We start from the raw sequence: 25,895 nt of genomic DNA, 5'->3' as shown, positions 1-25,895 counted from the left end.
GCTAAAAGGACAAACACAAAGAGGAGAGGTGACAGTGTGATGAGCAGTATGTCACTGCTGGAAGGTTAAGCGGCTGTGGGAAAGTACATACTCATCCTCCAGCTCAGTGTTTCCCAACTCCAGTCCTCCAGTACCCACCGGTGGGGAGAGGGGCATTCTTCTTACCAAATCACATGACCTTTGTTTTGGAGGTGTTCAAAACAGGGTTAAGGGCAGAGAAAGTTTTGTTGCAGAGCGTTTAACACAAAATCCAGGAAGGGGCCAGCTGAGTATAAGACTGTATAATCTGCATATAAATGGATGAGAGCACTTTGTTGATGTAAATTTAGATCGTGGGGCTTAGGATTAAGCCTTGGGGTACTCGCTTGGTGACAGGCAGTGACAGAGACAGCAGATGTTCTGACTTTATACACTGCACTCTTTGAGAGAGGTAGTTAGCAAACCAGGCCAAAGACCCCTCAGCGACACCAATACTCCTTAGCCGGCCCACAAGAATGTAATGGTCTACCGTATCAAAAGCTTTGGCCAAGTCAAAAATAGCAGCACAACATTGCTTAGAATCAATGGCAATTGTGACATCATTGAGGACCTTTAAGGTTGCAGTGACACATCCATAACCTGAGTGGAAACCAGACTGCATACCAGAGAGAATACTATAGACATCAAGAAAGCCAGTTAGTTGATTATTGACAAGTTTTTCCAACACTTTTGATAAACAGGGCAAAATAGAAATAGGCCTATAACAGTTAGGATCAATTTGATCTCCCCCGTTAAATAAAGGATGCACCGTTGCTGCCTTCCAACCAATGGGAACCTCCCCAGAGAGGAGAGGCAGGTTAAAAATGTCAGAGATAGGCTTGGCGATGATAGGGGCAGTAACCTTTTTAAAGAAGGGTCTAAACCGTCTGTTTAAGGAGCTCCTTTAGCACCTCGGACTCAGTGACCACCTGCAGGGAGAAACTTTAACGATGCAGGGGCAAAAGAGGGAGGAGCAGCGGGGGCTAGTCGCATTAGCAGGGGTGGGAGATGAGGAAATGTTGGACGGGCAAGGAGGCATGGCTAAATATGAAGCCTGACTTAATGAAGTGGTGATTAAAGAGCTCAGCCACGTGCTTCTTGTCAGTAACAACCACCTCAACATTAAGGGACACGGGCAGCTGTGAGGAGGGTTTATTCTCCAGGTCTTTAACTGTTTTCCTGAACTTCTTGGGGTTAGACCTTGAGAGAGAACTGCTCCTTAAAGTAACTAACTTTGGCCTTCCGGATAGCCTGAGTGCACTTATTTCTCATTTGCCCGAACGAGAGCCAGTCAGCCTGAGTATGCGTGTGCCGAGCCTTTCACCAAATTCAATTCTTGAAGTGGAGTAACTCTGCAAGGTCACGGTCAAACCAGGAGCTGAACCTGTTTTTAATTATCATTTTCTTTATGGGGGTGTGTTTGTTTACAATACCACTGAAAATATCAAAAAAGAAGGTCCAAGTGTCTTCAACAGAGGGGATCATGCTAATTTTATACCAATTTACAGAGGCCAGGCCATGAAGGAAGGCTTGCTCATTGAAGTTTTTTTTAGCAAGTGTCTAAGACAAATCAGGACAGGTTGTTTCACTGAGAAGCCATTACAAACACAGGCTGTAAAACAGTCATCACTAAGGTCATTATAGAAAACAGACTGATACCTATCAGGATTATTTGTGAGGATAACATCGAGAAGAGTAGCCTTTTCTGGGTGTTTGGAGTCATACCTTGGGATTGTTAACAATCCGAGAAAGATTTAGGGAGTCCCATTGCTTTAGGACTTGGTCAGGTGGTTTAAGCATGTCCTAGTTTAGGTCACCTAGCAGTACAAATTAAGACTTAGTGTAAGAGGCCAGGAGAGAGCTTAGGGAAGGTAGGGTACAGGCCGGTGCTGATGGAGGACGATAGCACCCAGCAAAAGTCAACAAAGAGCTATTTGAAAGTTTCATGCTTAAAACCAGCAAATCAAATTGTTTGGGGACAGACTTGGTGGAGACAACCGAGCACGGAAGGTGATCCTTGGTAAAGATTGCCACTCCCCCAACTTTGGAAGATCTGTCTTGACGAAAAAGGTTATAACCAGAAAGGTTAACATCAGTATTCAAAACACTTTCTTAACCAAGTCTCAGTAATGACCAACACATCTGGATTGGAGCTGTGAACCCACACTTTCAATTGATCAATTTTAGGTAATAAGCTTCTAGTGTTAATGTGCAGAAAACCCAGGCTTTTACGAGAGCAGAAATCAGTGAAGCAAATATCAGAGCACAAGTCAAAATTGGGGCTAGCAGCAGTTGATGGGCCAGGGTGAACGTGCACATTTCCAGATATCATCAGCATTAATACAATCAATCAATCCTTGGTAGTAGTAATCCTTCCAGGTAATTTTGTCCAAAATTAGGTTGTAGGTTTGGCGTTTTGAATCTGGAGTGAAGGTTATGCTGTGGAGGGTAGCATCGTGTATATGTCCCTGCCAAAAATCCAAGTTTATCTAATTCCAAATCTATCTTTTTGTAAAAAACATGTTGAAAAATGTGAGAGCTCACAAGCAGCTGTCTCTCGCTCTCTCTCAGTTCCCTGGAACCATTATACAAGAGACAAAATTCCCAAATTCTACAGCACAATGGCACATGTCACAAGTGCAAAACTAATAATGACTCAATCCATGCTTTCTGGGAATGCTATAGACTGGAAGTTGTGGGCGCAGGTAGAAAGTTGGCTGTCAGATTTACAGTTGAAGTCAGAAGTTTACATACACTTAAGTTTGGAGTCATTAAAACTCATTTTTCAACCACTCCACAAATTTCTTGTTAACAAACTATAGCTTTGGCATCTACTTTGTGCATGACACAAGTCATTTTTCCAACAATTGTTTACAGACAGATTATTTCACTTATAATTCACTGTATCACAATTCCAGTGGGTCAGAAGTTTACATACACTAAGTTGACTGTGCCTTTAAACAGTTTGGAAAATTCCAGAAAATGATGTCATGGCTTTAGAAGCTTCTGATAGGCTAATTGACATCATTTGAGTCAATTGGAGGTGTACCTGTGGTTGTATTTCAAGGCCTACCTTCAAACTCAGTGCCTCTTTGCTTGACATCATGGGAAAATCAAAAGAAATCAGCCAAGACCTCAGAAAAAAAGGGTAGACCTCCACAAGTCTGGTTCATCCTTGGGAGCAATTTCCAAACACCTGAAGGTACCACGTTCATCTGTACAAACAATAGTACGCAAGTATAAACACTATGGGACCATGCAGCCGTCATACCGCTCAGGAAGGAGACGCCTTCTGTCTCCTAGAGATGAATGCACTACTGGTGCGAAAAGTGCAAACCAATCCCAAAACAACAGCAAAGGACCTTGTGAAGATGCCAGAGGAAACAGGTACAAAAGTATCTATATCCACAGTAAAACGAGTCCTATATCGACATAACCTGAAAGGCTGCTCAGCAAGGAAGAAGCCACTGCTCCAAAACACCATAAAAAAAAAAGCCAGACTATGGTTTGCAACTGCACATGGGGATAAAGATCGTACTTTTTGGAGAAATGTCCTCTGGTCTGATTAAACAAAAATGGAACTGTTTGGCCATAATGACCATTGTTATGTTTGGAGGAAAAAGGGGGATGCTTGCAAGCCGAAGAACACCATCCCAACCTTGAAGCACGGGGGTGGCAGCATCATGTTGTGGGGGTGCTTTGCTGCAGGAGGGACTGGTGCACTTCACAAAATAGATGGCATCATGAGGCAGGAAGATTATGTGGATATATTGAAGCAACATCTCAAGACATCAGTCAGGAAGTTAAAGCTTGGTTGCAAATGGGTCTTCCAAATGGACAATGACCCCAAGCATACTTCCAAAGTTGTGGGAAATTGGCTTAAGTACAACAAAGTCAAGGTATTGGAGTGGCCATCACAAAGCCCTGACCTCAATCCTATAGAACATTTGTGGGCAGAACTGAAAAACTGTGTGCGAGCAAGGAGGTCTACAAACCTGACTCAGTTACACCAGCTCTATCAGGAGGAATGGGCCAAAATTCACCCAACTTATTGTGGGAAGCTTGTGGAAGGCTACCCGAAACGTTTGACCCAAGTTAAACAATTTAAAGGCAATGCTACCAAACACTAATTGAGTGTATATAAACTTCTGACCCACTGGGAATGTGATGAAAGAAATAAAAGCTGAAATAAATCATTCTCTCTACTATTATTCTGACATTTCACATTCTTAAAATGAAGTGGTGATCCTAACTGACCTAAGACGGGGAATTTTTACTCGGATTAAATGTCAGGAGTTGTGAAACTGAGTTGAAATGTATTTGGCTAAGGTGTATGTAAACTTCCGACTTCAACGTAAACGTAGTTTTATTCTGTCTGTCTGCATATTTCAAGACATGGCATATGGGGGTGTAGTGAGATACCCGTTGGGCTGGACAATTCTCTTCTCATAATTAATCTTGAAAAAATGTATACAGAACTTGGAAGTCAATTAATCCCCCATCATTGACACAATTTTAATATTTTAATAGCATGGTCGACCGAGAAAAACAAATTGGTACAATTTAAGGCCAAGTGGTAAACAATGTTGGCAGTAGGGATGGGAGAGTGAGCTTGCTGGTCTGGGCAGATGCTCGGGAGGCAGCGGTCTAAGGCACTGCATCTCAGTGCAAGAGGCATCACTACAGACCCTGGTTCAATTCCAGGCTGTATCACAACCGGCCATGATTGGGAGTCCCATTGGGATTGGCTCCTCTTGATCAGATCACGAAAACCACATGCAAGGTGGCCCTATTTTAAGAAAAGGCATCGGCAAGATTACAACCTGTGAACTTCTGATCCATATCCAATGTATCTCCAATAAATGAAACAAATCGGCCAACATTTTCATAATTATGCAAAAATAAACTTTATTGCCACTTTCATTGAGCAGGAGAAATACTGTAAACCAAAAGGAGAAAATAATGTAATGCAGTCTACTGAAGCTATGTGACATGACCTTTCCGTGTGCTTTCTGTTCAAGTCCAAGGTCCACCATAATGCAAATCATGTGTGGTTACATAAAATATGAATATCAAACAACGTTGAATTATTTTACCTACGTGTTTAATCTGATGACTTGGATTGGAATAGAAGCAAAATGTCCATTCACAACACTGGTCACTTTTAGTAGAAAGAAAGCAGAGGTCTTGTGAACAAAAAAAAACAAGGATGTTGTTAGATTAGTTCTTGAAGTAACGAGTATCATCTTACCAAAATACTGTAATGTTATTCACATCATGGGAGAAACAGGCATTGTTACTCAAAATATAGACCATGTTCAGCGAACACAAGGCCACACTTTGACATAGAAAAACAAAAAGCCATCTTCAATTTTAACAACTCACACTTACAGCTTTAATATACAAAAGAAAAAAATATTATCACACATATTACTGCCTTAAATACACCTTTTTCATCGCTATGGCTTTTGGAGAGTGTGCAGTTAGAACCAGATGTAATGTCACAGGACTGAGATGATCATTTAGATAACATTGATTAATATTGTTGTGCTTTTCAGGTGAGTCTGGGTGTAGAGACCAGGTTGCAGATAGGTTCATAATTCATTCTTACTAAAGATTATTTTCTTAAATTCAGACTTTACTTTGGTTATAAGTCACTTGCGTAATAAAGTAACATTCTCTAATATCTACTGTCCCATTTGGAGCAAAGCTATATGATTTTTGCAAATCCTCTCCAGATAACATCAGCCATCCATTCTACTTAAAGTTAGAATCCACTCAAACAGCTTTATGGAATTTATTTTCATTAGTCTGTTGATACTGTCCCAAAATATAGTTTTTGAGTGGATTTTTCCTTTAAACGTATAAACAAATTCCAAAAGAGCTAAACAAATCCACATTTTATCTAAGCAAGATCATTACCAAAAATGAATTTGAGGCCAATATTTCAAATGTCAACCAGAAGCAGAAAATGAAACATAAATATACAGCTATTTTACTAGTATCTGCATTCTGCCCTCTTACTCAAAAAAGTAAATGCAAATTAAAGAATATTAGAATCCAAAATGTGATGTGTAAAAAAATAAATAAATTAGGTCGAGAAACAAACATGTTTTGTTGTCATGGCAAAGAAGCCACGGACTCAGTAGTATAGTTACAATAGGCATAAGAAGCTATACGGAGCACTATAGCCTCGGCAACATCCCAACTTATACAAACCCCTTGGTTCTGATCTGTACCGTTATGGAGCAATTACGTTCTCATTTCTCACTAACATTACCTAACTAACACATACTCCTAGACTGCATTAGTACCAACAGGATAAAAAGAGCAGTACATGTATTAATGGGCACATGCATGGAGGCCATCCTACTTCCAAAACAATAGATTTTGATCAATCTCCTCCAGTGGCTTAAACAACTGATCTCAAATCAGTTCTCAGCAAGCAGACATTCAATCCAACTCTGAATGCAGATCCCAGGCATGTGTGGGTAGAAGAGTTTGTTAAGCAGTCCAAGAATATGATTCTCTCTTCACGTTGTGCATGTTGATGAAGTGAGGACATTGCTGGCTGGTAAGACACCGTCCTCCTCTTTTTGCATGTTGATGACGTGAGACTGCGAACATTGCTTAACTACCTCCTCCTGAGAAACCTGAATCTGTCTTCTGACTTGTCATCCGTGACACACTCTGACAGAAAGTGTTCAAACTGTCTGTAAAATCCCTGAAACTCAACGGTGCATACCAGAAGAACAAACACCAACTCAATCCATTTCGATGCGTCACTCATTATCACACAGAGTATAATGCTGTGCTATTATATTTACACGCCTGCCACAGTGCAATTCGAAAAGCGCAAATAGCCGTCGTCTAATGTGAACGTCACTTACTAATACAAATAATTAATAGCAGTTATATAAAGCAATCATAACTGTGATACTGATAATAACAATGTCAAACAACCACGATAATAAGATTCCTAATAATAGTTATGATAGTAAATAGGCTCTGTCTGTGCAGTGACAGATTGCTTAATAGTGGTGGACAGCTAGGATTTAGTCCAGTCTGTTGAAGGATGAGACATGTGGCCCTTTGATGATTAGTTGGGCTCCTCTGCTTTGATCAGGCCCTCCCCCCTAGCTGTGTCCATTCAAATGCATGTTCAGGCGCAGTGGAGGGAGGCCAGGACAGGTTGTTCTGTTGGCGGGGGGTTGTCCCCCTCCTGTGGTTATGATGCTCCTAGGTTAAGTTAATTAGACCTGTGCTTTCAGAAGGCGGTGGTGACAGCGTTCCCTCGCCGTGTCCCCAGTTGTACCAGCTCCCTGGGCACTGTGTCCAGCTGCTCATACGCCAGACGCCCCTCCTCTCCTGGGGACCGTCAGCAGCAGAAGAAGAAAGAGAAGGAGGAGTCACATGTTAGACCTCAACCATTTGAAAATGGATCTAGGTTCACTAAAACAGACATTTTTTTTGTCAATCACTCACCCAAGGTGAGCAGGGTTTCTATGGCAATGTGGTGAAGCTCCTCGTCTGCCGAGTCACACAGCAACACCACCGCTCGGATACTCTCCACCGCCTGACAGAGAGGAGAACAGGTTCACTTCCTAACGGGTACGTTGCTGAAAGGAGACTAAGCCACTGAAGAAGTTCATAAGGAATGTATGTGACGCTCTTGCTTCAGGGACACATAATGAATATGAATTACTTGATTAATAAATAAATCTTACTAAGACCAGGAACATACAGACTGGTTAAACTTCACTTTATCTTCCATAGAAATAGAATATTGCTGTCAGATATACACTGACCTGTAGACAGCTGAGAGCAGCGCAGGCAGACCTTTGGGTTACAACTCCCCCCTCCGACAAGGACTGTGTGTAGCAGTCCACCGCCTGTAAACACACACACAACACACACACACAAACTCAGTTCCCTGCCGTAACACACCTGTCCAGTAATCCTGGCTGGTTTAGTGAGTACCTTGACAGACAGTAGGGTTGATCCTTGACGCTCCCAGGCTAATAGAAACACCATTTCACACACACACACTGACCTTTGACCTAAAGGGTGTGTGAGAGGCAGCGGAGGTGATGTAGGCAGTTGCGGCCTTGCTGAGCTGGGGGTCTTTGTGTGAGAGGAGGGAGGCCAGGGCCCTGAGGGTCTGCAACTGGGGACACAGGCCGGTGTGTGACACCTCTTCTAATTCCTTTAGACAACGCTCCGAGTCGCCGCTGCACAGGCCTTCCGCAAACACAGCTGAGGGATGGACGGCCAATCCAGTTTATTACATAATTAACTCACACAGGTACTTATAGCTACAAGTAAGTTTTGTTCAGCGGACCATGTAGCAAGTCTTAATGTTTGGACCACCTCGGTCTTTATCAGATCAGACCTCTAACTTGGGTTACTGACTGGTTCTACATTCCACACTACATCATTGTCTTGCCAAACAGCAAAATGTTAGTTAAAGCAAAACAGACTGGCACCTAGAATATAAACAACTCAGCCTCCAAGGAATTTAGTACACTAGGACCCCCAACAGATGAGGAAGGGAGGCTTGTAACATGAATGCTGGTAGAAGTTGTGTTGGTCCTGAGCCTTACCCTCTCTGGCCACCCGCAGAAGGTGTTCCTCCATGTCCCCAACGCTGTGCTCTGAGATGTAGCTGTGGAATTGGAACACTGTGAGGACGTCCTGGGACAGGGCCGAGGGAGGAGGGGAGGCCAGTTCACTCCTGTCCACCATCTCACTCACCACCAGCCAGATCACTGTGGAGGACCGAGAGGGAAGAGAGAGACAGCCGTGTGAGATGTATACAGTGACAGTACAGACAGCCGTGTGAGATGTATACAGTGACAGGACAGACAGCCGTGTGAGATGTATACAGTGACAGTACAGACAGCCGTGTGAGATGTATACAGTGACAGTACAGACAGCTGTGTGAGATGTATACAGTGACAGGACAGACAGCCATGTGAGATGTATACAGTGACAGGACAGACAGCCATGTGAGATGTATACAGTGACAGGACAGACAGCCATGTGAGATGTATACAGTGACAGTACAGACAGCCGTGTGAGATGTATACAGAGAGAGTACAGACAGCCGTGTGAGATGTATACAGTGACAGTACAGACAGCCGTGTGAGATGTATACAGTGACAGTACAGACAGCCGTGTGAGATGTATACAGAGACAGCCGTGTGAGATGTATACAGTGACAGTACAGACAGCTGTGTGAGATGTATACAGAGACAGCCGTGTGAGATGTATACAGTGACAGTACAGCTGCACTACATACTATGGCAGGGTTCCCCAATTGGTGGTTTTATTTGGCCTACAAGTTTTATCAGCAAAAACTAAGAAAACATTATTGATTTTTTTAGCATTTTCATTGTTGGACATAAGACTGTAAAAACACCAGGAAATCAGCTCCAAGTGATTTTAATTTTGGAAATCTGTTCCCAAGTATTCCCACGTGGTCATATGTGTAAGAAAGGTTTTACATTTTTATGTCTGTTTGGGCTTCTTGCAGTCAATTTGCAGTCTACAAATTATTTGTAATTATGTTCCAGCCCCACGAAATCCACACAAGAAAATAATTAAAATCGGCCCACGGCTGAATATAGCTGATGATCCCTGAACTATGGTGTAATCAATCAGATGCACTCACATACACTTTGTATATGTTGGACACAAATAGCTACAAACACAAACGTTTTAAGACACAAACACACACACACAGAGAAAGAGAGCCCTACCTGTTTCAGCTGTGGTGTGTGGGTGCCTCTCCTGCAGTGGACTGGTGTAGCTGAGGTGCATGTGTTTAAGCACCCGGTCCAGCGTAGTGTGGAACTCTCCTCCAGAACCACTACACTCGGACCACAGAGCCATCAGCCCTGGCCGCTCTGCCAGCCCTGGGAGCACTGAGAGAGAGGAGGGAGGACATAGAGATTCATTATTTGACCTAGTTCCTTGCTCCAGAGAGGGAGTACAAAGTAGCCTCCATGATATTAATATTTACTGAACAATGGTCTGTAAAGTATCAAGAGAGAGAGCGAGAGAACCCACCGTCAGCAGCCGAAGTGATGCACCCCAGGCGTTCTGTGCTGAACTCTCCAAGTTCCTCTAACAGCTGAGTCTGAGCTGAGAGCTTCTGGAGCTGGGCTCTACGCTGCCAAGGGTTCCCTCCACTGGACAGGAGCTGTCATTACACACAGAGATTGAGTTGGTGCGCACACAGTAGCCAAACCATGTAGTATTGTGTTAGTCTCCACTCTTCCATGCAGTCGCAGCCAATAAATGACAAGAGAACTTCCCGGCCACACTCTTAGATCAATGCTAATTTCATTTTCTACATCTGCTCAAGACTGTAATTAGTTAGCATGACAGAGTCTAGTTTGTTATCAATTGGAAAAAAAGTATGTTTGACATTTAAATTACAGACAGACTAATAGGAGCGCAGTGGATTTGACACATGCTTGACTATAACAATATCATAAGAAAAACATTTCTCTATCATTTTCCAGAGTTCCTCTGTGAGGGCACTGGAGCATGTTCATTCACCTGGATGAGATGCTCGCAGTACTGCAGATGAATGACGATGGCCATGTCCAGATTCTCATTGCCGGTGGTGAGAGGCAGGGGGCTGCCGGCCACACTGTTGCCCACCCCGGTGTCCTCCGTCAGGGCTTCACTCAGGTGGCCCCTGGCCTCTGGGTGCTGGCCTCCAGGCCTGTTAGACAGACAGGAGATACACACAGTCACCACCAGAGGGCAGCAGCAGAGCATAGAAGTGGAATACAATCACTACTAAAACCATGAGAATATAACAGTATGTAAATCAGCCTGATATGTGATGCTAGAGTTAAATGCATTATGTTTCCATCATTTTAAGTAATTTGTTCCATCGTAATATAGAGGCTCTGGTACAGAATAGCATTTACTGGCTGACACTTGATACTGAACATGAGTAGCTGTTTAACACCTTACAATGTTTATTGAATTATACAAACTCTCTAGGATTGTGATCTGGACAGGAAGTGGGCATCTGAGACAGACAGAAAGAGACAGAATAAGAAGAGAGGAAAGAGAGATAGGATAGGGACACGGCCAGAGAGAGACACATAGGGCACAGAAAAACAAACCATGCCACGACACTGTTAGGCTGACAACAGCGATAACAATCACACCGCATAACGTGCATAACAGTCACAGCAACACATGAAAAATAAAAAAGGGGGAGCCACACACTCTAGGAGCTCAGATGCAATAACTGAATAACCTAATAACCAACGTTTCGACAGACAAGCTGTCTTCATCAGGGTATAACTCAGCAATAAGGCACGAGGTGGTGTGGTATATGGCCAATATACCACAGCTAAGGGCTGTTCTTAGGCATGATCACAAACCCGAAGGGCCTTATTGCTATTATAAACTGGTTACCAACGTAATTAGAGCAATACAAAAAAATGTTTTGTCATAGCCGTGGTATACCACGGCTGTCAGCTAATCAGCATTCAGGGCTGAACCAGTTTATTATGACAAACACTGAGGGTCACTAGTTTATAAAGTGTCAAAGGACACACACAGGTGTCTGTAACCAAGGCGGGCTGTGGCCTGATATCATTGGTTGATTTACAGATATAAATAGAACATATAAAAAACATATAGCATATGATCGAATACAATTTGGCTAAATAGGCCTACAAACATTTACAATGATTAGTAGAATCACAAGAATGGCTTCAGATCAAAGTCCACGTTGAGGCCGAAGGGAGCAAGAGTCTTTAAATTAAAGATCCAGGCAGCCTCTCGTTTTAACAATACATTATTGAGGTCACCCCCTCTCCTAGGACGGGCGACGTGATGCCGATATAACGTAGGGACGAAATTAAGTGGTTCGCTTCTAAAAAGTGGCCCGCAACTGTGTACGTCATGTTTTTACACGTGCTACGATGCCCCGAGATTCGTACTTTTGATTCGCGCTTCGTTTTACCCACATCATTTTTACCACAAGGACAAGTTATAAGATAAATAACTGCCTTAGTGGAGCACGTGATAACACCTTTGATTGGGTTCTGTTTCCCTGTTTGGGGGTGTTTGAAGGATCTACATTTATAGTGCCATTGCATTGAGCACAGCCATTACACTTGTAATTTCCATCCATTAGGGGCGCAAATAGACGTTGTGCAGGGGAATTTTGGGGTGGCAAATCAGAGTGTATCAATTGATCTCTGAGATTTATGCCCTGCAAGAATACGACCAAGGGAAGGCCCGAAAACACATTACCAATACTGTCATCGGCTCTTAGAATGTGCCAATGTTTGTGAACGATTCCATTAATTTGTTCAGAGCACTTTGAATAGCGGGTAGTAAGAACGAAGAATGCTTCTTTTTGTGAAACTGTCCTTGAAATAGATCATGTTTGGGATTTTCTCAATGGCAGTATTAATCTGACCAGTTTTGTACCCCACCTCCTTGAATTCTATTTGCGTCTCAGCCATATTTCTGTCAATCTGATTGTTTTTTGAAAATGATTTTTATTTGACAGAATTGGCTGTAGGGCAAACTGTTTTTCAAGGGAAGCGGGTGACAGCTATCAGCCATCAACAAACTGTTATCATCAGTAGGTTTCCTGTAAATATCGGTGTATGTTACATTATCCTCACACAAAATCAGAAGATCAAGGAAACTGATTTGACGTGTGTCAGATTGTATAGTAAATCATCCGAATTAACATAGTTAGGAGCCATAGGAGATCCCATAGTAGTACCCTTTGTCTGAATACAGAAATCATTTACAAACATGAAATAGTAGTCACAGCAACACAGACAGTCACAGACAGCAACAAGACAATAGTCTAACCCTAAAGAACCTACACCTGGCAGAGACTGCTAACCTGACTCCACTGGACAGAGGCACAGGGCTAGAGAGACAAACAGGAGGGGAGGAGAGACAGATGGGGGGGTGAGAGAAAGATAGGGGAGGGAGACAGATGGGGGGGTGAGAGAAAGATAGGGGAGGGAGACAGATGGGGGGACAGATAGGGGGTGAGAGAATGATAGGGGAGATAGACAGAAGGGGGGACAGATAGGGGGTGAGAGAATGATAGGGGAGATAGACAGAAGGGGGGAGAGGGAGAGGGGAGAGAAGGAGAGGGGAGAGAAGGAGAGACATGAGGGGGGAGAGACATAAGGGGTGAGAGAGGAGGAGAGGAGGAGACATGAGGGGGAGAGATGAGGGGAGAAAGAGATGGGGTATGAAGGAGAGAAAGAAAAAGTAGAGTAGGAGAGAGGGTAGGAGAGAGGGACAGAAAGAGAGATAGGGTAGGAGAGAGGGAGAGAGATAGGGGGGAGAGAGGGAGAGAGAGATAGGGGGAGAGAAGGAGAGGGGGGTGATGATGGGGAGAAAGAGATGGGGTAGGAGGGAGAGAAAGAGAAAGGGTAGTAGGTGAGGGAGAGAGGGAGAAAGAGAGGGGGAGAGACAGATAGGGGGGAGAGAAGGAGGGGGGAGAGCGAGAGATGGGGGAGAGAAGGAGCGAGGGGGAGAGAGACAGCCTGGGGTAGTCACACACACACACACACAGTGGTTTAAAGTACTTAAATGTAAAGTCCCCATATTTGGGGACCCTATTTGATTTGTTTTTCAATTCAGTCTGGTATGAGAACGGTAGCCCCTATCTGCATTCTGGTTAGCGTTGTGAAGCATATACGAAATAAACACGGAATATGTTGATACACAGCGAAAGCCGTGACTCCACAGATCAGGTCTTATTTATCTGCTTGTGACCTATCGTTATTGATCACCAGCCCCGAGAGTCAAAATGTTAATTTTAGACAACATTTTCACCAAACAGCAAACATCTTACAAGGTAAGCTTCCATTTGGTCTGTGTTTGAGCTATAGCTACATGGGGGGTATTCATCTTTAGGTTGGTAGGAACAAACCTAGCCTATTGCCATGTTATCTGATATATGGCTTAATGGCGACATTGAATGTCCACTGAGTGACTATATCTTTGCGCATCAAAAATATGTTGCCTGCTTACGCACTGTAGGCATTCATTACACAGAGGATTGGCTACTATGGCACCTTGATAGTCTTGTAGCCAATGAGATAAGCTTTCCAGGGATATGCAGTTGACCTGAGTGGGACAAAGCAAGGCCTATGCGTAATGTGAACTATTGCTACCTGGCTCAGAGACGAGACGCACTGAGCATGCTTCATTACATTGTAAACAGATTTCATCGCTTTCATTTCATGGCTTTAGCATAAAAGATGACTTCTCAAGAAAAAAAAGGGGGAAAAACTAAAATATCAAACAGGAACTTAAAAAGGCAGCAGCTATGAATAAGCATACCAACAGAGAAGCGTTGAATAAAATACTGGAGTCGGACTTGGATCGGGGGAGTGATTTCGCCTCGGCCGATAATAACCTTCTAGAACGATTGGATGCACTTTTAGATCTGTAAGTAAATTATTTTCATGACTTTATATAGCTAATTTACTATATGCATTTCGTTTTTTTATAAGTTGTCTGCTTTTTGTGCTTTGGATTTAGTTTACATAGGCCTATGTAATAAGTCATTTCAATGTTATATCAGACATAGTAGTTATTGTCTATGTTTCATATTAGTTCACTGTTTGATGTTCTATGTTTCATGCTTGTAACTTTGGAGAGGTCATTAAACTATTATGGCCATTGTTTATTTGTGGTTCTCATCTCTGCCTTTGTCTCCAAAGTGTTACTGTTTGCGTTGTGTGTGTCCTTCACACCTTCTATGCAAGTCACTGTACAGATAAAGTTTAGGCTTGGTGTTTTTACGTTACAGTAATGTCGTTTTGTAAATTTTGTCAACTGTCTTAACAATATATCTCTTTATTTTATTCACCACAGAGTGGAGGATGCAGAGGATTTGGATGATGAGAGCCACGCCTCCCCAGCTAGCACCCCCGCCGGTCAAGGTCTTCACCCCCCACTGCTGTGTCAATCACCCCGTCTGATGGTTCTACATCCACCACTGCTATGTCAATCACCCCGTCTGATGGTTCTACATCCACCACTGCTATGTCAATCACCCCGTCTGATGGTTCTACATCCACCACTGCTATGTCAATCACCCCGTCTGATGGTTCTACATCCACCACTGCTGTGTCAATCACCCCGTCTGATGGTTCTACATCCACCACTGCTGTGTCAATCACCCCGTCTGATGGTTCTACATCCACCACTGCTGTGTCAATCACCCCGTCTGATGGTTCTACATCCACCACTGCTGTGTCAATCACCCCGTCTGATGGTTCTACATCCACCACTGCTGTGTCAATCACCCCGTCTGATGGTTCTACATCCACCACTGCTATGTCAATCACCCCGTCTGATGGTTCTACATCCACCACTGCTGTGTCAATCACCCCGTCTGATGGTTCTACATCCACCACTGCTGTGTCAATCACCCCGTCTGATGGTTCTACATCCACCACTGCTGTGTCAATCACCCCGTCTGATGGTTCTACATCCCCCACTGCTGTGTCAATCACCCCGTCTGATGGTTCTACATCCACCACTGCTGTGTCAATCACCCCGTCTGATGGTTCTACATCCACCACTGCTGTGTCAATCACCCCGTCTGATGGTTCTACATCCCCCACTGCTGTGTCAATCACCCCGTCTGATGGTTCTACATCCCCCACTGCTGTGTCAATCACCCCGTCTGATGGTTCTACATCCACCACTTGACAAAGACCCCACTCCTCCAACCCCCCCCCCCCCCCACCACCACCCCACTGCAGGCCTTGGCACCACTCCCCTCTCCACAAGTTCATCTGGAGGTGCAGGGGCAGGGAGGAAATCTAGGCCTCAACAGAGAAGAGGAAGAGGCAGTGGAAGCAGCACAACAGAGGGAGATGAAACTGAGGACAGGTGGCATACGGTCCTTGAAGATGATGTGGAGCCAGAACCATTTAGGTTTAAACCCAAATGACCTGAAGGCCCACAGTTGGTTAGTGATGAAACATACACCACATTACAGCTGTTTCAGCTCTACTTTACCACCTCTATACTAGAACACTAATTAGTAATATCAACAAGTATGGGGACAAGAAGCAGCAGGGGGGAAGGAAGGAAGATGTCCTGGAAACCTGTCACCATCAAGACTAGTTGACAACTGGAGCAAGTCCCCACTCTGTCGGTTCCAGTTCCCCACCTCCAACATGAGTGAAAACCGATTCTTGGCCATCAACCGTACTCTTCACATGTGTGACACACAAAAGGATCAGGAGAATGACCAGAAGAATGGGAACTGCAGGGCATGATCTTCTTGCAAGAGTCAAGCCCCTTTATCATGACATTGTGGAGTCATGCAAAACTTACTTCAAGCCTGCTCAAAATCTATCTATAGATGAGCGCATGGTTGCCTCAAAGGCTCGAATTGACTTAAAGCAATATATTAAAAATAATCAGACAAATGGGGCTACAAGCTATTTCTGCTAGCCGATTCAGCCTCTGCCTACACGTGGAAGGCAAGGCGATCACACCCACTGGGAAGGGCCTTAGTTATGATTCTGTCATGCAGCTGATGGACTTCCCCTTACTTGACAGTGGGTACAAGCTCTTTGTGGACACTTTTTATACTAGTCCCATGCTTTTCATAGACCTCTTGAAAAATAAAATAGGGGCTTGTGGCACCATTCGTCCTAAAATAATAGTTTTCCCAAAGACCAAGGTAAACGACATGACAAAGAGAGTGGAGAGGCGGACCATATGTTGGATCAGGACTAACAAGCTGCTTTTTGTGAAATGGAAGGACACTTGGGAAGTAACCATGCTCACCACACAGTATAAGGCATTCAATAACGACCATGTCTCAAGGAGGGTGAAAAATGCCATTGGGGCATGGATGAGGAAGAATGTCCACATTCCTGATTCTGTGAAGGACTACAATGCCAGCATGGGGGTGTCGACCTATCTGATGCTCTGATAGGCTACTACCAGGTCCTCCACAGGACCAGGAAGTGGTATAAGATTTTGTTTTTACCACTGTGGACATTGCTACAGTAAATGCTTTTATTCTCCACATGCAGGTGGCCAAAGCAAAAGGTCAAACTACTCTCTCCCAGTTGGCCTTCGAGAGCAGCTGGTGTTGGAAATGGCTGAATTGGGGGCCCAAAGCAACTCAACCATCACAAGACCCCACTCAAGGTGAGTGCCATTATCCAACACACATGCCAAAAGACAAAAGGAAGAACTGCAAGCATTGCACAAAACACACGGGGGAAAAGGGTGAAATGCCAGATCTTCTGTTCAAAATGCCAGTTCTCTTTTTGTTTCCTGGCAGAGAGGGACTGCTTCAAAGACTGTCACGACATGCACAAGCTATGGTGAAAGTGAAATCTAATCATCTACACCTGGGATGTAAAAGGAACACGAATGCCATTTGTAAATATTTCCGCTTATTTCTATTTTTGTGCCTTTTTTAGTGAAGGACACGTGTGTAACCAAGTTTGTGTTTGATAAGACATGTTTATATATTTAATGTACAGTACCAGTCAAAAGTTTGGACACACCTACTCATTTTAGGGTTTTTCTTTATTTTTACTATTTTCTACATTGTAGAATAATAGTGAAGACATCAAAACTATGAAGTTGCACAGATGAAATCATGTAGCAACCAAAAAAAGTGTAAAACAAATCAAAATATATTTTATATTTGAGATTCTTTTGCCTTGATGACAGCTTTGCACACTTTTGGCATTCTCTCAACCAGCTTCACCTGGAATGCTTTTCCAACAGTCTTGAAGGAGTTCCCACATATGCTGAGCACTTGTTGGCTGCTTTTCCTTTACTCTGCGGTCCAACTCATCCCAAACCATCTCAATTGGGTTCGGACACTTTGGAGAGGTTGAAAGGACACTTGAATGTACCCTGCATACCCCATAACACCACCACAATGTTTGAGTGAGGTTGATATGGTAGAAAGTGTTTTTATACAAATAGCATTTAGGGATTGCAAATATGTAAAACACTGGAATGATCTAATTTACAGACATATGCCACTTTAGAGAGGTTTAGGGACATTTGGAAACGTCCTGTGACCACGCCTGACACCACTTACTAAAACATCTGCCCATTTCTAGTTGTTAGGTCTGTCAATCCCATTTTCTTCTGATATTGTTCACGTTGTGAAAGCCATCTGATGTGTTTCCAGCTCTAGTCATCAATAACTCATTTATAGCTTGTCAATGAAAGATGACTTTCAAAATAAAAATTGTTATTTTGAGTGTGCTTGATCTTGTGTATTCTGAACTATGTGACTCCTATCTATCGTCTTATCATTTTCCTCAATCTCCCAGATGTCTTCTTTCCAAATATACCAAGTTTTTTTAATGTCAGAATCATGTAATTACACATGTTACTTTTGGACATGTCTATTTAGGAGGAAATATCTGTACTTTACCATTTATATTTTTGACAACATTCACTTCACTACATTCCTAAAGAAAAGTATGTACTTTTTACTTCATACATTTTCCCTGACACCTAAAAGTAGTCGTTATATTTTGAATGCTTAGCAGGACAGAAAATGGTCCAATTCGTACAGTTATCAAGAGAACATCCCTGGTCATCCCTACTGCCTCTGATCTGGCGGACTCACTAAACACAAATGCTTTGTTTGTAAATGAGGTCTGAGCGTTGGAATGTGACCATGGCTATCCGTAAATGTAAAAAAAATGTAAACAAATAATTGTGCCGTCTGGTTTGCTTAATATAAGGAATTTTTAATTATTCGTACCTTTACTTTTACTTTTCATACTTAAGTATATATAAAACCAAATAATTTTTTACTTTTACTCAAGTAGTATTTTACTGGGTGACTTTCATTATGAGAATTTAGTACTTTTTCCACCACTGCACACACGGATACACACACACGGATACACAAAGGCCCAGTGGAATCTCATTGTCTGTGGAGAGATGTGGTGTGACTGTGGGGTTAGAGGGCAGAGGTCAGAGAAGGAGACAGACAGGGTCACCACCAACATCTCCCATGTAGGGCCAGAGGGTGTAGTAGACTAGAGAGAGTACAGGGGAGGGGACTTTCCCTCCTCCCCTCCCTTTTGACTCACCCAATCCTCTCCACCTCCATGTCAAAGAACACAGAGTGGTGGAGGGCGTGGTCATCACCCGTGTCATCGTCGTCGAAGTCGGAGGTGTTGAGGAAGTCAAAGCTCTCCAGAGCGCTCTCAACCGTCAGGCTGGGGCTAGACGACCTGCTCCTGTGGCCCGGGAGACGACACTGAGGGAGAGACGTCACGAGATGCTGAAACCCTGCTTGGAGGGCTAGCACTAAGAGAGACTAGGTGCTATAATAACACGGATGACTTGCTACAGTAGCCCGGGAGACAGCACTGAGGGAAAGATGAGACCCTGAAATACTCTGCCCTAAAAAGCCCTGCCAGGGGTTGGCTAGGCTAATACTAATGGAGAGACCACCTGCAGCCATGGGGGGCTCTAATGAATGTCAATACCACAATAAAGCTCCAATCACCTTAACAGCATACATGAACTACCACCCTTAAAAACCTTGCCAGATCATTTATCTTTATGAAAAATAAACAAATCTCATCCCAGGGCAAATCCCAAAAGGCACCTTGTACCCTATACATTGTGCAACTTTTGGCCAAGGCCACATGGGGTAGTGCACCACATAGGGAACAGGGTGCTATTTGGAATGACACAGGGGACATGGCAGCCAGGCCTCACCTTGAGCAGGTCCTCCAGGCGCATCACTTCCTGTTCCAGGTCCTGCAGCTCTCTACAGCGTTGTCCCGGTGATTCCAGCCTCAGCAGCAGGCTGTGCAGGGCCTCTTCCAGGCTGCTCTCCAGGAAGGCCCTGCTTCCCTCCCCGGCCCAGCTCAGACCCACCACCTCGGGCAGAATGTCGGACGACGTCAGCCTCCTCACCAGTTGCCTGGTCAAGCTGCCTGGTTCTTCAGTGTCCAGTTCCACGGGCTTCAGCAGCTCCGAGCTGACAATAGAATAGAATAGAATTTAATCGATTATAATACAAGTTCATTGAGGGGAGATTCATTTGGCCTCTGCGCAATAAACATCATAAAGACAAAACATCAATCACATATTACCTGTCGTCCTCATCTCCATCCCTGTCAGGCCCAGCGTGGTCCAGGAACACATCCTCAGGAGACACAGCGGACAACTGGCCCTCCGAGCAGAGAGAGGAGGAACCTACGTTAAGCTGGAACTCTGCCCTCTCCCACTCTGACTCCACATCCTCGCTGACCAGGCTAGCACTCACGCTACCGCCGCTGTCACCACTCTCCTCTTCCTCCTCACCCTCCTCTTCCACTACGTCTGCATGCACCCGAACCATCTCTTCTACCCCTTTGTCTTCCCTGGGGGGTATTTGAGGCCAATGGTTGGTGTCAGGCGGCGTGACAGTGATTTCGGGGTTGGACTGGCCGGGGGCGAGGCTTGGGCTGAGGGAGGAGACTGACGTATCGGAAAAGGTGAAGGAGAGGCGCTTGCACTCAGAGTTGCCACACCCACCGTTCTCAAAGACGTCGTCAGGGAGGGTGGACTGGAGAGGGAGAGAAAGAGGGGGGAGAGAGAGGAGAAAGAGAGAGAGGGGAGAGAGAGAGGGGAGAGAGAGAGAGCAAGAGATATAGAGAGAGAGAGGGGAGAGAGAGATATGGGGAGAGAGAGCGAGAGATATAGAGAGAGAGAGTCAGAGTCAGATGAGAGGAGAGAGAGAGAGGGGAGAGAGAGAGAGAGAGCGAGAGATATATATAGAGAGGAGAGAGAGAGAGCGAGAGATATAGAGAGAGAGAGTCAGAGTCAGATGAGAGGAGAGAGAGCCTGTAGGTGCTCCGATAGTCTAGTGACATCACAGCATCACAGCCTCCTCCTCTTTCCCTCCTCCTACTGTTGTGTCAGTCCGGGACGTGAACACAGGCTGACACAAGCCACTCCATGCAAACAAATAAGCAGGCACACAGGCAGGGGTAAACGGGGCTAGTACTAGCGTAGCAGACCTCACTCACATAGACCTCCAGCCTGGACTTGGACCTGGGGCGGAGGGAGGCCAGGTCGCCAAAGGAGCGACTGCGTCTCAGCTTCTCTAACAGGGAGTTCCTCAGGGCGTGGAAGAAGGAGAAGCGATGCTGGGTTGGGGAGGGGCGGGGGTGCCACTCCTTTACCACTCACAGGTAGCAGGGGGGTGGAGGGAGGAGGAATGGGTGCAGGGTTGAGGGGTGGTACGAGGGAGGGAGCAGGGGTGGGTGGGTGGAGGGAGGGAGGCAGGGAGTGAGAGAGGGAGGGGGGTTAAAGGGAGGATGGGGAGCAAGGAGGGTGTGGCGGGTGGGTTAGGGTTAGTCAGACTTAACCATTGCTTTGTTAGCATACACAGACATATATAAGTTGCATACATAGACAGACAATCACAGTTTCACAGTTTAAAGCAATTCTGGGTAAGTGGGTTCCAGGGTTAGTGCAACGAGGGATCCTGTGTTGTAAGCAGGCAGGTGCTAGTATGCAGGATGCTGTGCTATAAGCCATACACCCACTCCTCTCCCCTATCCCACACCAAGGAGAGGATGCTCTGACTGGGACTCACAAAGAAGGACTGGTCCTGGAAGGTGGGTGTCTCTGGCGTGCCCTGGCTGTAGACAGACACCCGTCTCTGCAGGGCGGTGGCCTTGCTCACGTTGCCTGAAGACAGGGTCAGGTCCTCCACATCGAACGGACTGCATGGGGGAGGACAGAGAGACAGTTAGGAGGGGAAGTCCATTAGAGAACTATGAACTACAGTACTATGGTAATGCTGAAACACTGGAGCAGACACCAGGGTTCTCCAGAAGAGGGCAGCGTTACAGTTTAACTTAATGTAGTCAACATACACTGATATAACTAACCACTGTAGTATGTATTGTGTAGTTTATAATACTATGTCCTACAATATATTTGGTTTCCGTTTCATTTGCAGTTTCCATGTTGTTCATGTTTATCTGCTCCTTGCACCACACCAATAACTTTCTGTGGCCTTCCTCTGTGGCCTTCCTCTGTGGCCTTCCTCTGTGGCCTTCCTCTGTGGCCTTCCTCTGTGGCCTTCCTCTGTGGCCTTCCTCTGTGGCCTTCCTCTGTGGCCTTCCTCTGTGGCCTTCCTCTGTGGCCTTCCTCTGTGGCCTTCCTCTGTGGCCTTCCTCTGTGGCCTTCCTCTGTGGCCTTCCTCTGTGACCTTCCTCTGTGACCTTCCTCTGTGACCTTCCTCTGATTCAACTGTCACTAACCAAAATGTAAAAATACGTCCATCACTCAAAGAGACAATTAATTAAGTCCACTTACAACCATGTGACCTCCAGATTGAGTTTGATTGTTCCCAGGTCGTTGACATCGACAGCCACCACCTGAGGCATGGCCGTGAACAGGTCCTTGGTCTCACAGATCACACTGCCCACTAGGATGTGAGTGGCTAAACCCTTCAGCTCGGTAACCTGATTGGACAAGAGACAGGAAGTTAGAGCTGATTGGACCAGAGAAAGGAAGTAAGGTCACACTGCCCACCAAGATGTGAGTGGCTAAACCCTTTAGCTCGGTAACCTGATTGGACAAGAGACAGGAAGTTAGAGCTGAAGTAAGGTCACACTGCCCACCAAGATGTGAGTGGCTAGACCTGTTCAGCTCCATCAAGACTGAAAGTTAGAGGGTCATTCAGGTGGGTTAGTGCTGGGGGCTGGAACAAAAGCCTGCACACTGTGGTTCCCCAAGACCAGGACTGAACTCCACTGCTCTAGGCTGGGTCACTGTGCTCTAGGCTAGGTTACTGTACTGTACTCTAGGCTGGGTCACTGTGCTCTAGGCTAGGTTACTGTACTGTACTCTAGGCTGGGTCACTGTACTCTAGGCTGGGTCACTGTACTCTAGGCTGGGTCACTGTACTCTAGGCTGGATTCTATAAAGCACTTTGAAGAATGTTGACTTAAAAATGTCTTCATTAATATAATGAATTGGTTGATAGGTTGGTTGATTGATTGACTGATTGTGCTGTACTTTGATGTTGATGAGGTCTGTGATGAGGGGCGTGAAGACCATCTCCTCTCCGTCCCAGCTCTGTCTGGAGTTCACCTCTATCTTCCCTTTCAGCTTCCAGCGCTGACGCCCATACCGCATGAAGATCTGACAGAGGGAGGGAGGGAGAGAAATAAAAGAGAGAGGAACCGGAGAGGAGTGAGAGGGAGGGAGGGAAACAAAGAGATTTAGGGAGGGCAGAGAGGGATAAAGATGGGTAGAGATAGAGGCGGAAGATTGGGGGTTGAGAGAAAGATAGAGGTCTAAGATAGATGCTGGGCCAAGGAGAAGGATATAAGCTAAGAAATGGTTGTTTTTATAAGTGCCGTTTTCGAGGCAGTCTGCAGATTGGGAAAGATATAGTTGTCTATTTGTGATACAGGGAGGGCCTGTTATGAATGGTAAAGACAGAGAAAGAGAGAGTCAAGTCTTATATTAATTCATCTCACCTCATACTGATCTCCTGAACACAGACGAGCAAAGCCAGCAAGACCTGAGAGAGAGGAGGGGGGCAGAGAGGGAGGGGGTGGGTGGGAGAGTGAGTGAGGTAGTGAGCGAGAGGGGGGTGGGGGAGTAGAAAGAGAGGGGGCGGGGGGGGGTGAGAGAGAGAGAAGGGGTTTGGGAGAAAGAAAGAACGAGTGAGACAGAGATAATTGAGCAGTGAAATCATTGCTTGTTTGTTTTTCGGTCTACCCTAACAGCAGTTCCACTGGCCTCAGTCTTACCTTTCATTTTGATATGGAATTCCCCCAACAGGTTCTCCAGCTCCACCTCAAACGTGCTCATATTCTGGGGAGGAAAGGAGACTGATCAGCTCAAACACAAACAACTGGAGACGAACTTTGACAGCAGGTTGTGTTCGATCTCAGTGAGTGATTGTATAGTGCCGGTGAACAGGCTGATTTATGTGTGGGTCCATCCATCCATCCATCCATACCTCTGTGTACTCCTTGTATCTGCGGTTGACCTCTAATATGCTCTCTCTGGTGGCCTTGGTGGAGGGAGAAGCAGAGAAGGCCTGCTTCATCTTACTGGCTCCCTCTCTCAGCTTCCGCTGGATACAGAACACCTCATACAACTCATCCACCTGCAGGGGACACAGCACACAGATGGTTACACACTATAATCTACACAGCCCAGACGGGGTTAAGACTTAACATACAGCAAGGAGATGGTTACACACTATAATCTACACAGTCCAGACGGGGTTAAGACTTAACATACAGCAAGGAGATGGTTACACACTATAACCATCTCCTTACAGTGAGGGAAAAAAGTATTTGATCCCCTGCTGATTTTGTACATTTGCCCACTGACAAAGAAATGATCAGTCTATAATTTTAATGGTAGGTTTATTTGAACAGTGAGACAGAATAACAACAAAAAAATCCAGAAAAACGCATGTCAAAAATTTTATAAATTGATTTGCATTTTAATGAGGGAAATAAGTATTTGACCCCCTCTCAATCAGAAAGATTTCTGGCTCCCAGGTGTCTTTTATACAGGTAACCAGCTGAGATTAGGAGCACACTCTTAAAGGGAGTGCTCCTAATCTCAGCTTGTTACCTGTATAAAAGACACCTGCCCACAGAAGCAATCAATCAATCAGATTCCAAACTCTCCACCATGGCCAAGACCAAAGAGCTCTCCAAGGATGTCAGAGACAAGATTGTAGACGGGAGGATCTTGTCAATGATCTCAAGGCAGCTGGGACCATAGTCACCAAGAAAACAATTGGTAACACACTACTTCCGTGAAGGAACACACAGCGCCCGCAAGGTCCCCCTGCTCAATAAAGCACATATACATGCCTGTCTGAAGTTTGCCAATGAACATCTGAATGATTCAGAGGACAACTGGGTGAAAGTGTTGTGGTCAGATGAGACCAAAATGGAGCTCTTTGGCATCAACTCAACTCGCCGTGTTTGGAGGAGGAGGAATGCTGCCTATGACCCCAAGAACACCACCCCCACCGTCAAACATGGAGGTGGAAACATTATGCTTTGGGGGTGTTTTTCTGCTAAGGGGACAGGACAACTTCACCGCATCAAAGGGACGATGGACGGGGCCATGTACCGTCAAATCTTGGGTGAGAACCTCCTTCCCTCAGCCAGGGCATTGAAAATGGGTCGTGGATGGGTATTCCAGCATGACAATGACCCAAAACACACGGCCAAGGCAACAAAGGAGTGGCTCAAGAAGAAGCACATTAAGGTCCTGGAGTGGCCTAGCCAGTCTCCAGACCTTAATCCCATAGAAAATCTGTGGAGGGAGCTGAAGATTCGAGCTGCCAAACATCAGCCTGGAAACCTTAATGGCTTGGAGAAGATCTGCAAAGAGGAGTGGGACAAAATCCCTCCTGAGATGTGCGCAAACCTGGGGGCCAACTACAAGAAACGTCTGACCTCTGTGATTGCCAACAAGTACTAAGTCATGTTTTGCAGAGGGATCAAATACTTATTTCCCTCATTAAAATGCAAATCATTTTATAACATTTTTGACATGCGTTTTTCTGGATTTCTTTGTTGTTATTCTGTCTCTCACTGTTCAAATAAACCTACCATTAAAATTATAGACTAATCATTTCTTTGTCAGTGGGCAAATGTACAAAATCAGCAGGGGATCAAATACTTTTTTCCCCTCACTGTAACATACAGCAAGGAGATGGTTACACACAAAACATATCCAATAGACATGGCATACAGACTTAAAATCACTATTAAAGCAAAAATAGTGTTAATGACTTAAAATGCATTAAGTATACACATCAAAGACAATTACAGATGTATAAC

At 44.9% G+C, this 25,895-nt stretch overlaps 1 protein-coding gene across 6 annotated transcripts in view; it reads right to left on the bottom strand.

Annotated features, from left to right (window-relative positions):
- Positions 1 to 4,900: 4,900 nt before the first annotated feature.
- The window catches only part of ripor2 (RHO family interacting cell polarization regulator 2), an 83,697-nt gene continuing 62,702 nt past the window's right edge, over positions 4,901 to 25,895 (bottom strand). For 4 of the 6 annotated variants that reach the window (XM_014178276.3, XM_045709824.2, XM_014178278.3 and 1 more), the window contains exons 7-24: positions 24,041 to 24,190; positions 23,829 to 23,892; positions 23,553 to 23,596; positions 23,086 to 23,211; positions 22,381 to 22,529; positions 21,653 to 21,782; positions 21,081 to 21,230; positions 20,163 to 20,617; positions 19,783 to 20,047; positions 19,146 to 19,315; positions 10,585 to 10,753; positions 10,090 to 10,222; positions 9,780 to 9,944; positions 8,622 to 8,786; positions 8,072 to 8,274; positions 7,827 to 7,910; positions 7,504 to 7,594; positions 4,901 to 7,386 (exon numbers count right to left, since the gene is read on the bottom strand). In XM_014178276.3, coding sequence (XP_014033751.1) covers positions 7,286 to 7,386; positions 7,504 to 7,594; positions 7,827 to 7,910; positions 8,072 to 8,274; positions 8,622 to 8,786; positions 9,780 to 9,944; positions 10,090 to 10,222; positions 10,585 to 10,753; positions 19,146 to 19,315; positions 19,783 to 20,047; positions 20,163 to 20,617; positions 21,081 to 21,230; positions 21,653 to 21,782; positions 22,381 to 22,529; positions 23,086 to 23,211; positions 23,553 to 23,596; positions 23,829 to 23,892; positions 24,041 to 24,190 — 2,814 coding nt within the window. In that variant the 3' untranslated portion in view covers positions 4,901 to 7,285. The remainder of the gene's footprint in view (positions 7,387 to 7,503; positions 7,595 to 7,826; positions 7,911 to 8,071; positions 8,275 to 8,621; positions 8,787 to 9,779; positions 9,945 to 10,089; positions 10,223 to 10,584; positions 10,754 to 19,145; positions 19,316 to 19,782; positions 20,048 to 20,162; positions 20,618 to 21,080; positions 21,231 to 21,652; positions 21,783 to 22,380; positions 22,530 to 23,085; positions 23,212 to 23,552; positions 23,597 to 23,828; positions 23,893 to 24,040; positions 24,191 to 25,895) is intronic. The other 2 variants (XM_045709825.2, XM_045709827.2) reach the window with 1 other exon arrangement.

This window comes from Salmo salar, chromosome 27 (genome assembly GCF_965601325.2).
Source record: "Salmo salar chromosome 27, fSalSal1, whole genome shotgun sequence".
Classification (NCBI taxonomy): domain Eukaryota; kingdom Metazoa; phylum Chordata; class Actinopteri; order Salmoniformes; family Salmonidae; genus Salmo; species Salmo salar.
Note: the sequence above shows the minus strand (reverse complement) of the source record. Positions and strands in the feature narration are given on the sequence as shown.